Raw genomic sequence first — 14,436 nt, 5'->3', positions numbered from 1 at the left:
CCATCACCTTGACCATCACCAGCCAGGTACCCGGAATTATATTCCTTTTTTTTTGAGGATCGTCCCTTGAAATGATTTATTTCCTTTTTTAAAATTCTTATTCCGCAGCCGAAGAAATCAGATAAAATTCCCCCCTCAAAGTCTGTGCAGCTTGTGTATTATAATCATCCATAACCTCTTACTACTACTCTTTAAAAAAGAAAAATCCCAAATGTCACCCGCCCTGGTGCGTCCCCCTCCCCGGCTGGGTGCGGTAAGATTTTGATGTCAGGCTTGGAGGCCGGTGGTGACATTTAAATGCATAAAATTGTAGGACATCAAAGACTGAGAGGCGGAATGTTTTCTTGGAGGAGCCGGCTGAGCTGGAAACGGCCGGGACGTCAATGAGGATTTACAACAATGCAATCTTTTTGCTTCAGCCGTCACATTATAGACCGGTCGTGTGTTCCAGCAGGGAAGGTTTTCTCTTACCCAACTGGCACAGAAAAAAAGATGCAAAGTGGCCGGAAGAGGATAGAGGACACCAATGCAAATTACCTTCCTCTCCTTCCTTGCAGGGGCCTGAAATGCGTCTGGTGGCCACATATATTTATATCGAGCACCAATTCAGGTATGGAGGATTGGCACCTCATGGGTCATTGCACATTATAGGATTTATCGGAGTGACAACCTACCAAGTTTCCCCGAAAATAGGACATCCTCCTAAAAAAAGACAGCCAGCTAGCCTCCCAACTAGCCTAAAATAAGCCATTCCCCAAAAAATAAGGCACCCCCTGAAAGTAAGGCACCCCCCAAAGTAAGGCCGCCAGCTACCCCCCCCCCCCCCACACACACACACCTGAACACACACCTAATCCCCTCGTGGACCTTGACAGATTGCGCCGCCCATCCCAACTACCCGCCAACCTGTCCCGCTCTCCTGGTCTCCTGGTCCTGCTGCACTTCTACAGGGTGTTGCTGAGTATGGCGGGAGTTACGGGGAGAGAGCCACGGAGGGGAGGCCGGGGGGATAGAAATAAGACATCTCCTGAAAATAAGACATAGGGGGAGATTTATGAAACTGGTGTAAAGTAGAATAGTTGCCCCTAGCAACCAATCAGATTCCACCTTTCATTCCTCACAGGACGGGAGACATAGGATCAGATCTGGATCTATTTGACCGGCCATGTTTCTCCACAGAGATCTAGATCCATCTGACCGGCCATGTTTCTCCACAGAGATCGGGATCCACCTGACCGGCCATGTTTCTCCACAGAGATCTGGATCCATCTGACCGGCCATGTTTCTCTATAGAGATCTGGATCCATCTGCCCAGCCATGTTTGTCCACAGAGATCTGGATCCATCTGACCAGCCATGTTTCTCCACAGATATCTGGATCCATCTGACCGGGGATGTTTCTCTATAGAGATCTGGATCCATCTGGCCGGCCATGTTTCTCCACAGGGATCTGGATCCATCTGACCTGCCATGTTTCTCCACAGACATCTAGATCCATCTGACCGGCCATGTTTCTCCACAGAGATCTGCATCCATCTGATCAGCCATGTTTCTCCACAGAGATCTGGATCCATCTGACCGGCCATGTTTCTCCACGGAGATCTGCATCCATCTGATCAGCCATGTTTCTCCACAGAGATCTGGATCCATCTGACCGGCCATGTTTCTCCACAGACATCTGGATCCATCTGACCGGCCATGTTTCTCCACAGAGATCTGCATCCATCTGACCTGCCATGTTTCTTTACGGAGATCTGGATCCATCTGACTGACCATGTTCCTCCATAGAGATCTAGATCCATCTCACCGGCCATGTTTCTCCACAGAGATCTGGATCCATCTGAGCAGCCATGTTTCTCCACAAAGATCTGGATCCAACTGACCGGCCATGTTTCCCCACAGAGATCTGGATCCATCTGACCGGCCATGTTTCTCCACAGACATCTGGATCCATCTGACCGGCCATGTTTCTCCACAGAGATCTGGATCCATCTGATCGGCCATGTTTCTCCTCTGCTCAGTGATACAGCTTTTATACTTTTAACCCCGGAAGTCTCTCCTTTCTGTTCCCATTTGGCACAATAACCCTGGAGAAGATCATCTGTAGTCTACGTGCTAAGGTGCAATGAGTTGTGGCTGTGGACTTATTAGTCAGAAACCAGTGTTGTATTCGCCTACAATTTCCTGACTGTTTCTCAGAACCATTCCTGACATCCTCCTCTGATCCCTTTTCGGCGATGAGTTGTTTCCGTCCACAGGATCCCCTTTCTATGGATATTTACCCTCTGCGGCACCATTTTCCATATTCTCTCCACAACTCTACTTGAGAAAACACCACACAAGGTTGTCAGGAAAATCCTGGTCCCAGCCCAATGACCAGGCCTCGCTCCAAGTCACTCTGATCACTGGTTTTCATGCTGCCCTCCAGGTCCACAGACCTCATGTCCATACAGGGGACTCTAATAAAGGGGGCCGCTCCGTGTCCATGAATACTCTTTACGGCAAGCATAAAAAACTATGCTTACACATCGTCTCAACTGAAAACCCACCAGAGCTTTTTCACCCATGCGCCACTTCCTATCGTCCTCTATGGAGACACCACCACCGCTGTTACCTGCCCCATATATGCAACGCTCCATCGCCAAGATCACTCATTGACCCCTTATCCTCAATCTGATCGGGAAGAAACATTTTCAAGGCTGCAAAGAATTTAATCCCAAAGATAAAGATTTCACGTCAATGTTTTTAATGTCAGTCCTGAGCATCAAAGAGAGGTTTAGGGACCCCCAGAGTGAGATTATCCCGGATGCTAGACCGCTCCCGGCCGCGGATTAGTCCACAGCTCCCTGCCCATTTTTAGCAGCGAACATCAAATAAGATTGAGCAATAAATATCCCTCTCCTGTTTCCCTTAATTGCACTATCGGAGCGGTGAGATGAACGCGCAGCACTTTGGCGAACGCGCCGACCGCGCAGAAAGCTTTATTAACCAAGATTTGCTTACTGGATTCTTACGAGAACTCGGAAATCATTATGGGAATAGTCGGCAGCAGAGCGCTAATCGTCACCACTGGAGACATCTTTTCTGTCTGGCTGCGTTTGCTTACGAGACGCGTTCTCGCTTCCCGGGATGATCGTAGACGGTGAATTCATGAACACAAGCAGTCAGTGGGGAGCATTAATTTAGACAAATGAATGCAATTACACACAACCTAACAGCTAGGCTGTAATTGCTGATAACCCGGCGTAGACGCCACCAGAGACCGCCGCAACGTAGGGTTATAATTAAAGAAATATACCACAGGCGAAACGCGTGGGCCTTGCCGCTATGTGCTGCCTCCCCCTTACACACAGAGATCATTCAGCTCCTGGTTAATTGTCCCGCTGGTCCCTATTCCTTGGGATGGAAAGGGCAGCGCATCTCCTTCGGGGAAGGGGTGGACGGGGGAGGAGTGGCGAGTAAAATAATGTGAACAATTTGCGTTAAACTAACAGTGCATTGTTATACATACTGTGTGTACAGAGATATGCATTAAAGGGGTACTCCGGCGAAATTTTTTTTCTTTCAAATCAACTGGTTTCCAAAAGTTATATAGATTTGTAATTTACTTAGTTTTCCAGTACTTATCACCTGCTGTATGTCCTGCAGGAAGTGGTGTATTCTTTCCAGTCTGACACAGTGCTCTCTGCTGCCACCTCTGTCCAGAGCAGGAGAGGTTTTTTATGGGGATTTGATCCTGCTCTGGACAGTTCCTGACATGGACAGAGATGGCAGCAGAGAGCACTGCGTGAGACTGGAAAGAATACACCACTTCCTGCAGGACATACAGCAGATGCCAAGTACTGGAAGACTGTAGATTTTTAAATGAAAGTAAATTAAAAATCTATATAACTTTCTGAAACCAATTGATTTGAAAGAAAAAAAATATTTTGGTGGAGTACCCCTTTAATAAGTCCTGCAGGCTGGTATTGTTGCATTTCATCCTCCCAAGCTGCATGTCAGAATTCACAAATTTGTTAAAATTGCAAGATGGTGTTCCATAATGTGGTTAAAAAAAATAGCACGGTCTTCTGGCTGGAGTTTCATCCCTTATAGTCACAGTTTTTTCTTCTGCAACAGCTCTGCAAAGTTGCAGGAAGCCTCAGTAGGCCGGAGCTATTGTTCGTTTGTATAGGAAAGCTGGGTCGTCCATGCAGTCGTCCATGTGATTCAGGCAGGGGCAGCGTCTTTCTTCAATTTTTGGAGCAGGGAGGTTGTTCCATCTTGGAGACCTAAGCCTAGATCTTCTGTGTGTCGGGAGAGCCTTATGGGAGACATCTTTACTTCCATGGACACTGCATTGTGTAGCTGAGGATTAGCTCCAGAGAGTGGTAGTGTGGCTTATTCTTGCATGGATCCCAGCAGACTACTACTGTGAGGCCCATCGGGGGCTCAAACCTGAGGGTCAGTCTTGGGTTTCTGCCAGGGAAATGCACATTGCACTTTAATCAGCTGTGTGGACATTCATCCATGTGGGGCCTCCATTATGAGGACACTGTGGTTGGCTCTGTTATAGGGGCACTGTGGTTGGCTCTGTTATGGGGGCACTGTGGTTGGTTCTGCTATGGGGGCACTGTGATTTGCTCTGTTATGGGGGCACTGTGGTTGGTTCTGCTATGGGGGCACTGTGGTTTGCTCTGTTATGGGGGCACTGTGGTTGGCTCTGTTATGGGGGCACTGTGGTTGGTTCTGCTATGGGGGCACTGTGATTTGCTCTGTTATGGGGGCACTGTGGTTGGCTCTGCTATGGGGGCACTGAGGTTGGTTCTGCTATGGGGGCACTGAGGTTGGGTCTGCTATGGGGGCACTGAGGTTGGCTCTGTTATGGGGGCACTGTGGTTGGCTCTGCTATGGGGGCACTGTTGTTGGCTCTGTTATGGGGGCACTGTGGTTGGTTCTGCTATGTGGGCACTGTGATTTGCTCTGTTATGGGGCACTGTGGTTGGCTCTGTTATGGGGGCACTGTTGTTGGTTCTGTTATGGGGGCACTGTGGTTGGCTCTGTTATGGGGGCACTGTTGTTGGTTCTGTTATGGGGCACTGTGGTTGGTTCTGCTATAGGGTCACTGAGGTTGGTTCTGCTATGGGGGCACTGAGGTTGGTTCTGCTATGAGGCACTGAGGTTGGTTCTGCTATGGGGGCACTGTGGTTGGCTCTGTTATGGGGGCACTGTGGTTGGCTCTGTTATAGGGGCACTGTGCTTGGCTCTGCTAAGGAACACCATGGTTGGCTTTGTTATGGGGCTCTGTGGTTGGTTCTTCTATGGCGGCACTGTGGTTGGTTCTGTTATAGGGGCATGATGGTTGGTTCTGTTGTGTGGGCAATGTAGTTTTCTCTGTTATGGGGGCACTGTGGTTGGCTCTGTTATGGGGGTGCTGTAGTTTCTTCTACTATGGGGCACTGTGGTTGGCTCTGTTATGGGGACATTGTGGTTGGCTCTGTTATGGGGGCACTGTGGTTGGCTCTGTTATGGGGTGCTGTAGTTTCTTCTCCTATGGGGGCACTGTGGTTGGCTCTGTTATGGGCACTATGGTTGGTTCTACTATGGGGACATTGTGGTTGGCTCTGTAATGGGGGCTTCGTGGTTAATTCTGTTATGGGGCACTGTGATTGGCTCTGTTATTGGGCACTGTGGTTGGCTCTGGGCTTTGTTATGGGGTGCTGTAGTTGGTTCTGCTATGGGGGCACTGTGATTGGCTCTATTATGGGCACTGTGGTTGGTTCTACTATGGGGCACTGTAGTTGGCTCTGTAATGAGGGCACTGGGGTTGTCTCTGGGCTCTGTTTTAGCGGCACTATGGTTGGCTCTGTAATGAGGGCACTGTGGTTGGCTCTGTTATGGGGCACTGTGGTTGTCTCTGTTATAGGGGCACTGTGGTTGTCTCTGGGCTCTGTTTTAAGGGCACTATGGTTGGCTCTGTAATGAGGGCACTATGGTTACTTCTGTTATGGGGCACTGTGGTTGGCTCTGTTATAGGGGCACTGTGGTTGTCTCTGGGCTCTGTTATAGGGGCACTATGGTTGGCTCCATTACAGGATCTGCACAGCACTCTGTTATGGGGCACTATGTCAGTACCTATTATCAGGGTCCGTAGGTCTGGTACATGTGCAATGCCATGGTCTGTGTTGTTTATATAATGGCAGTATATAATTGCTGTGACAGGTGGGTGACAGACAATAAAATATATTCAGGGCTATAGATTGCGCGGTATACAGTCCCACAGGTATTATATACTAATATAACATCATATTATACATGTATCTTCCTTGTGTGTGTGATATCAGTGTCTACCGCCCGCTGCTCTCTCCCCCGCAGGTGATGAAGCGGTGTGGCCCCTGTATACGGCTCCATCGATATAGGCCAATTTGCTCTCTAATCCTTGTCCCTCTGTATTCGCAGGCAGAGGCTTTGAAGCCGAGCCCAGTGGCCTTTTGAAAGAAGATTTAAGCCTGCGAGAGCCCACCCAGCTCATTCACGCTGAGATGTCACCCGTGGCGTCAGCCACCAGGCCGCCACTAGCCATCACCAAGCCGGTGTACATTAATGAGCAGCAGCCCACAGCGGCGGTGGAGATGCCGCGCCGCGCCAAGGTAGAGACCTGTCATCTATATACCGTGTCACCCCAGTCGCCTTCATATCACAGAACACGTCTGGATGTATGTTTATCATGTAATGCTGCGCGCTCGGCCCCCGGCCAATTCATGATACTCAAGCGGAGATGATAAGCCGCCGGATTAATAGTGAAAAAAAGTTTTCTCCAGGCGACGGCAGGACGGGGGAGGATGGAAAAAATGTAAGTCTTTGTTCTTGGCGGCTGAGACTGAGGCCCAACACGCAGCATGTAACCTCTGATCACTCCATCTGTCTGCGCCATTCACACCACAGCCGCTCCGCTCTCCTGGTAATACTCACCCTCCTCCTCCTTCAGCACAACACTAATATCTTATTATACAGGAGGAAAGAGAACTGCAGCGACCGCGGGGGCTCCGGGCACAAATCACACCATAAAGTCAATTTGTCTAAATGTAGAGACTCAAATAATTGAGTTTTCCAGAAGAGAGAGAGACCCCCGACCTCAGCGCTGCCGGGGGAACGGAGGATAAAGTTAGGCCGTGAAATATCACAAATTATAAATCTTATGCCTAGTTTTTACAATTTCTTTTTTTCAAATTCTGTAAAGGCCAATCTGGCCATAATAATAGCCAACAGGCTGCAGGGCTTAAGGTTGGGGCTACACATAATATTAGTGAATGATGTCACTGTGTCGCCATTGACCTCAGTGTACATGTGACTGCGACCTGCTTGTGACTTCTGTGCAACTTTGCTGTTTTTTTATGGGTGAAAAAGTTTTATGACAGGAAGACGCACAAATTCTGTTGGTTAATGTAACTTGCTATAGCCCGAAGTATTAGAAAGACGTTCTTCCAAAACAGCGCCTGTATATAGGTTGTGGTTGTGTCTGGTATTGCAGCTAAGCTCCGCAGTATTAGGAAACGCCTGTCCATAGGTTGAGTCTGGTATTAATTACTTTTATGAAGCTGAGCTGCAATACCAGACATATCCAGGAGACAGGTGTGGCGCTGTTTTTGGAAGAAAGCAGCTATGGTTTTCTAAGCTGTTACAGAAGCCATATTATCCTTTTCAGACACAGCATTAAGGTCCCCTTCCCACGTCCGGAAAAACCATCCGGATTTCCTATCAGGAAATCCGGACGGATTTCCGGACCCATAGACTTTCATTAGGCACGGACACCCTTCCGGATTTTTCCGGAAGGGTGTCCGTTCTGGAAAATAGAACCGGATTTTTTAGAACCGGTCCTATTTTCGTCCGGAATTCCGGCCCGGACGCCCCCATAGAAGTCTATGGGAGCGCCCGAGCTCCGGACGCTTTCCTGATGCATGTCAGGAAAGTGTCCGGATTCCGGACTCTCTACGCACCCCCCACCCGTACCCCTCTACCCCCGAACTCACCGGCCTGCACCCGGCTCCCTCGGGTGCGCTGCTCCTGGTCTGCCCCGGCTTCCTGACAGTCCATGATGGAAGTTGTAGTTTTGCATTATGTGGCCATTCAGGTTGCAGAACTACTCCTCCCATCATGTCCCACTGACAGTCCATGATGGGAGTTGTAGTTTAGCAACATGTGGCCATCCAGGTTGCAGAAGTACAACTCCCATCATGCCTTGCTGACAGGTCATGATGGGAGTTGTACTCCTGCTGCCTGTGGCCATCCAGGTTGCAGAAGTACAACTCTCATCATGCCTCTATTGGCAGAGTGATCAGGTATAACTGTCAATCATCCCTATCTCTGGTACATTGTGCTGCGGCTGCAGCACTTGTGACACGGACAGCGTAATAGATAGTGTAATGTCTATTCTACTAATAAAATGTATTACACAGACATCAGGGGAGGCTGCAGCACTAGTGACACGGACAGCTCCCCCAGTCTAATGTCTATTCTAATAATAAAATGTATTACACAGACATCAGGGGAGGCTGCAGCACTAGTGACACAGACAGCTCCCCCAGTGTTATGTCTATTCTACTAATAAAATGTATTACACAGACATCAGGGGAGGCTGCAGCACTAGTGACATGGACAGCTCCCCCAGTGTTTTGTCTATTCTACTAATAAAATGTATTACATAGACATCAGGGGAGGCTGCAGCACTAGTGACACAGACAGCTCCCCCAGTGTTATGTCTATTCTACTAATAAAATGTATTACATAGACATCAGGGGAGGCTGCAGCACTTGTGACACGGACAGCGTAATAGACAGTGTAATGTCTATTCTACTAATAAAATGTATTACATAGACATCAGGGGAGGCTGCAGCACTAGTGACACGGACAGCTCCCCCAGTCTAATGTCTATTCTAATAATAAAATGTATTACACAGACATCAGGGGAGGCTGCAGCACTAGTGACACAGACAGCTCCCCCAGTGTTATGTCTATTCTACTAATAAAATGTATTACACAGACATCAGGGGAGGCTGCAGCACTAGTGACATGGACAGCTCCCCCAGTGTTTTGTCTATTCTACTAATAAAATGTATTACATAGACATCAGGGGAGGCTGCAGCACTAGTGACACAGACAGCTCCCCCAGTGTTATGTCTATTCTACTAATAAAATGTATTACATAGACATCAGGGGAGGCTGCAGCACTAGTGACACGGACAGCTCCCCCAGTGTTTTGTCTATTCTACTAATAAAATGTATTACATAGACATCAGGGGAGGCTGAAGCACTAGTAACACAGACAGCTCCCCCCAGTGTAATATCTATTCTAAGTGTAACATGTATTATGAGGAGGCTCAGGAGAGGCTCATTATCTGCATGCAGCAGCACTAGTGACATATAACTTTGCTGGGACCAGGGCTTGAGCAGTAGTTCCTGACACAGCCGTTGGTGGCCGTGTTACCCCTTACTGCTGCCAGTTAATGTAGAAAAAAAAGGAAATGTATTTATTCACTAGAATACCTGTTTAGTCTGTGCTAAGTGTCTGTTTTTACTGTATACGACACTTTTACAGATAGGGGATAGTATGGGATTTCTTGGAAGGTAATGGTGCGTTTACACAGGCAGATTTATCTGACAGATTTTTGAAGCCAAAGCCAGGCACAGACCATAAACAGGGAACAGGTCATAAAGGAAAGACTGAGATTTCTCCTCGTTTCAAATCCATTCCTGGTTTTGGCTTCCAAAATCTGTCAGATAAATCTGCCTGTGTAAACGCACCATAAGACATACAGAGAATGTATAAGGATAGTGGAATGGAGCTAGAGCATACAGCTTTGGTTTGGGGGAACACTTGCTGACATAATGGAGAGTTGCCCCTATTGTCAAGTATCCCATTAGTGGGGTACATCTCCCTCCCTGTCTAACAGGCAGAAATCAGGGTTGTCACAGCTCCGCCTTCTCCCCAATTACTTTCTGTTTTCAGTACAGTGATGTAGGTGTACTGCAAAATCCATCCAAAATACAGTTGGTGTGGAGTTCCCCCTTAAGTATAATTCTGCAGGCAGCAAAAGCTATCCAATACTGACTTACTGTTATATTTTCCAGTCACATGGAAAGAAGGGAGGAGATGTGATGCCGACATTAGACATGACCATGTTTGACTGGACAGATTATGAAGACATGAAGCCAGACACGTGGCCATCACCAAAGAAAGGTACTTAAAGGGATATATAGGAATTGCCAAAGGTGGGGTAAATCAGGCCGGATCTAGTAAAAATGGCGAACTGAGGGAGGAAATGGGGTCCCCCCTATCTATAAGCCAAGCTTCATTCTCTCAAAGTCACAAACCTCTGAGGGACCATATAAGAGTTATTGAAGAGTTAATATAACCCGTCATTATCGGATGTATGTCAGTATATAATGCGTGCCTTAAATTTACATTCACATGAGTGATGCCCCTAATATAAAGCATGGACGTAAATATACTGAGCCATTTTTACACAAATTACATGTAGCCACTAATCTATCTGCTACAGGTAAACAGCGAGAAAAGCTGAATTCGACCTCATTGGGCGAAGAGGAACCATGTGACCATCATCTCGACTGCCTGCCAGGTAGGAGATAAGGCCTACTTTACTTTACTTAAAAGTACCTGAAGTATTGCTTCTATAGTGAGTTGTGATACAGGCCGAGGCCTGAGGCTGCTCTACTGGGAGGTTCTGATTCCTGCCAGTGTTGTCATGGCAACCTTCATATGTCTTAATTACCATTCATTTCAGTGTTCACATATATACACATAAAAAGGCTTCTATTGATGTGTTTGGTGATCTGGATTCACATACGGTCTCCATAACAACAGTACAGGACTCATAGACATGTTATTACTACTCTCAGTAGTGCAGCCTCAGGCTTCGGGCCTGGAATTTCAAGTAAACATATTTCCACCTAAGAGTAACATATGATAAAATGGTTTTCACAGTTGTGATCTACGCCAGCCTATATAGCCTGCAGGTCACGTTACGTGTTGGATGTGTGATATTTTTGCTGTGTCTGATCGATGAGTCCTGAGGTTACACTTTTATTGCTGTGTATTCATTGTATTGTGAATCTTCCGCTCTCAGGATCGTGCTGTGATTTACGGGAACATCTCTGTAAGCCTCACAACCGAGGACTTAATAACAAGTGCTACGACGACTGCATGTGCACCGAAGGTCAGTACCATAGCGGATGAGGCCGCCAGTAATGTCAGCGCAACCTTGTAGGAACACCAGAAATGATTTATATACTCAATCACCATACACAATGCCTGGCACACAGGGGCCACATCAGGCTGCTACGGGGCCAGAACTTCCCTCTATAGGGCATCTGCATTCTTAGCAGATAGGGGCGCAGGCTTGGAGGGGGAACCAAAAACAGGGCCCCTCTATATATACATTTTAATTTAAAAAAAAATCTGAAAATTTAGGTTCCCACACCATGGGCACAGGACAGCTCAGGAAAAGGACTGTCCTGTCAGCATTAGGATTGTTTAGGATCAGGAGTGTAGTCCTAGATGGTGAAACACAACACTGTAACAGAGGGCCCTTTCTGATCTTTATTATGGGACCCCAATAACATCTGACTGCATAGAAAGGGAGGTTTCCCAACTTGGGGCCCTCTTCTGTTGGGCCCCCAAAGACTTGATTCCTTGATATAGACTTGAATGTCCTAGGCCACCAGGGTCTCTACCTTTAATCCCTTCTCTTCATTAGGACACCAGAAGCTCAACATTTAACCCATTCACTCCCTTAGACCACCCTGGGTTCTACTTTTAACTCCTTTAATTTCCTAGTCCACAAGAGTCACATATTTTAATCCCTTCACTACCCTAGTCCACCAGGAGCACTACCTTTTAAAACTTTGCTACCTAGGTCACCACCAGGAGTTCCACCTTTAACCTCTTGACTTTCCACCAAGATCCACCAAGGGATCTACCTATAACTCCTTTACTACCATAGGCCACCAGGGGATCTACCTATAACCCCTTTACTACTGTAGGCCACCAGGGGATCTACCTATAACCCCTTTACTACCATAGGCCACCAGGGAATGTACCTATAACCCCTTTACTACCATAGGCCACCAGGGAATCTACCTGTAAGACCTTTACTACCACAGGCCACCAGGGGATCTACCTATAAGGCCTTTACTAACATAGGCCACCAGGGAATCTACCTATAAGGCCTTTACTACCATAGGCCACCAAGGGATCTACCTATAACCCCTTTACTAACATAGGCCACCAAGGGATCTACCTATAACCCCTTTACTAACATAGGCCACCAAGGGATCTACCTATAACCCCTTTACTAACATAGGCCACCAAGGGATCTACCTATAACCCCTTTACTAACATAGGCCACCAAGGGATCTACCTATAACCCCTTTACTAACATAGGCCACCAAGGGATCTACCTATAACCTCTTTACTACTATAGGTCATGAGGGGTTCTAAATTGAACCACTTTCCCTTCTAATAGGCCAGCAGGTTCTCTACAATTAACCCCTTCTCTTCCCTAGGACACCAGAGGCTCTACATTTAACTAATTTACCCCAATAGGCCACCTGGGGCTCTACTTTTAACCCTTTCTCTTCCCTAGGCCACAAGGGGCTCTAGCTTTAAACCCACTGACCACCAGGGACACTACCATTAAGCTCAATGGACACTGTACATTATGTCAGTGTATAGTAAGTGGATCAGGGGGCAATGTTCCTGCTAGACTTCTAGACTTTTAGTCACAGACATGGAGATTTTTGCCTTTTTAGCTCCATGTGACAGACATCGATTGTCCCTTGTTAAACTACAGTTTATCCTTGTGCCGCCATATAGTGCCTCCATATGGCAGTGTTTTATAAAGGTAAAGAGGTGAAGTTGGAGGCATATAAAGGTACAGTGTGATCCCTTGTACTTTTATAGGTACAATAATAGGTTCCATAGAACTAGAAGTCTGTATGATACCACAAATTGGTCATGTGACATTCCAACATGGATTCTTCTCTTTTGTTCCGTCCAGGGCTCCGCTGCTACGCTAAATTCCATCGCAATCAAAGAGTAACCAGGAGGAAAGGACGATGTGTCGATCCAGAGTCCATCAACAAAGATCAGGGATCATTTATTTCTGTCTGAGCTGCATCTGAGCGATCCAGGGATCAGCGCCAGCTAGGAGATCATGACCATGCAGTTATGTAGCTGGCGTACTTTAGTGTCATTCATCGAGATTGGCAAGGACAAATCTGTACATTAAAATTCCAGTTATTAGGACTGAAATGACAGCGGCTCACTTGCAGATATTGCTGCACACATTTACGATGGGACTGCACCCGGTATTCTCAATCAGGTGTTAAATAGCTGCTTTAATGGCAGAGAAAATTACATGCTGTCAGCGAAAATAAAAGATTCCGCTGAAATATCAATGAAGAAACCTTCAATGTATGCAGACGCTAAGAATTAAGAATTACTATAGAAGAGGAATAGGATATAGTGACCCCTACAGGTGCTGATGGGTACTACTATCGCCAAGGTTTTTCTTTTCCAGAAACAGCGCCACTTTAGTCCGTATGCAGTGTCTGGTATTGCAGCTCCCCTCCACTAACTTGCAGTACTAAAAAATGGCCAACAGTTGCGCTGTTTTCAGGGAAGAAATAAAAGCATTTCTTTTTGTACTTTTATCTCATACAGCCCCTGTTCCTATAAAGCAGAATTCTGTTCAGCTCAGAAGAAGACAGAAAAGTGACTTTGAACCAGGTTTTTAAGGCTCTTGAATGGAAAATCTGCCATCCAATCTGTCTGTCTTATAGGTTGGCTAATATTCTTACTTACTATAGTATACCAAGAAACAGATGCTGCCAATAGGGCCTGGCAACCTGATGATTATCAGTGGATCTTGGGATTGTTCCTGATATCTTCATACCAGAACTGTCCTATATGTCAGTGCAATTCCCTACCTATTCTTAAATATTTTTTCTTTTAAATCAACTGGTGCAAGAAAGTGTCAGAGAATTGTAATTTACTTCTATTAAAAAAATCTCAAGTCTTCCAGTACTTATCAGCTGCTGTATATCCTGCAGAAAGTGGTGTATTCTTTCCAGTCTAACACAGTGCTCTCTTCTGCCACCTCTGTCCTTGTCAGGAACTGTCCAGAACAGGAGAGGTTTTCTATGTGGTTTTGCTGCTGCTCTGGACAGTTCCTGACATGGACAGAGGGGTTAGCAAAGAGCACTGTGTCAGACTGGAAAAAATACACCACTTCCTTCAGGACATACAGCAGCTGATAAGTACTGGAAGACTGGAGATTTTTTTAATAGAAGTAAATTACAAATTTCTGGCACTGGCTGGGACCAGTTGATTTGAAAGAAAAAAAAAGTTGGTTAGCAACTCCTTTAAAGTGGTTTTCCC

At 46.6% G+C, this 14,436-nt stretch overlaps 1 protein-coding gene across 2 annotated transcripts in view; it reads left to right on the top strand.

The window, feature by feature from the left end:
* Window positions 1–14,013, top strand: part of DRAXIN (dorsal inhibitory axon guidance protein) — a 42,765-nt gene extending 28,752 nt beyond the window's left edge. For both annotated transcript variants that reach the window (XM_069947854.1, XM_069947856.1), the window contains exons 3-7: window positions 6,438–6,628; window positions 10,107–10,215; window positions 10,538–10,615; window positions 11,123–11,212; window positions 13,055–14,013. In XM_069947854.1, coding sequence (XP_069803955.1) covers window positions 6,438–6,628; window positions 10,107–10,215; window positions 10,538–10,615; window positions 11,123–11,212; window positions 13,055–13,167 — 581 coding nt within the window. In that variant the 3' untranslated portion in view covers window positions 13,168–14,013. The remainder of the gene's footprint in view (window positions 1–6,437; window positions 6,629–10,106; window positions 10,216–10,537; window positions 10,616–11,122; window positions 11,213–13,054) is intronic.
* The last annotated feature ends 423 nt before the right edge of the window (window positions 14,014–14,436 follow it).

This window comes from Dendropsophus ebraccatus, chromosome 12, assembly GCF_027789765.1.
Source record: "Dendropsophus ebraccatus isolate aDenEbr1 chromosome 12, aDenEbr1.pat, whole genome shotgun sequence".
In the NCBI taxonomy this organism is placed as follows: Eukaryota; Metazoa; Chordata; class Amphibia; order Anura; family Hylidae; genus Dendropsophus; species Dendropsophus ebraccatus.
The sequence above is the reverse complement of the archived record's forward strand: the minus strand, read 5'-3'. Positions and strand labels throughout refer to the sequence as shown.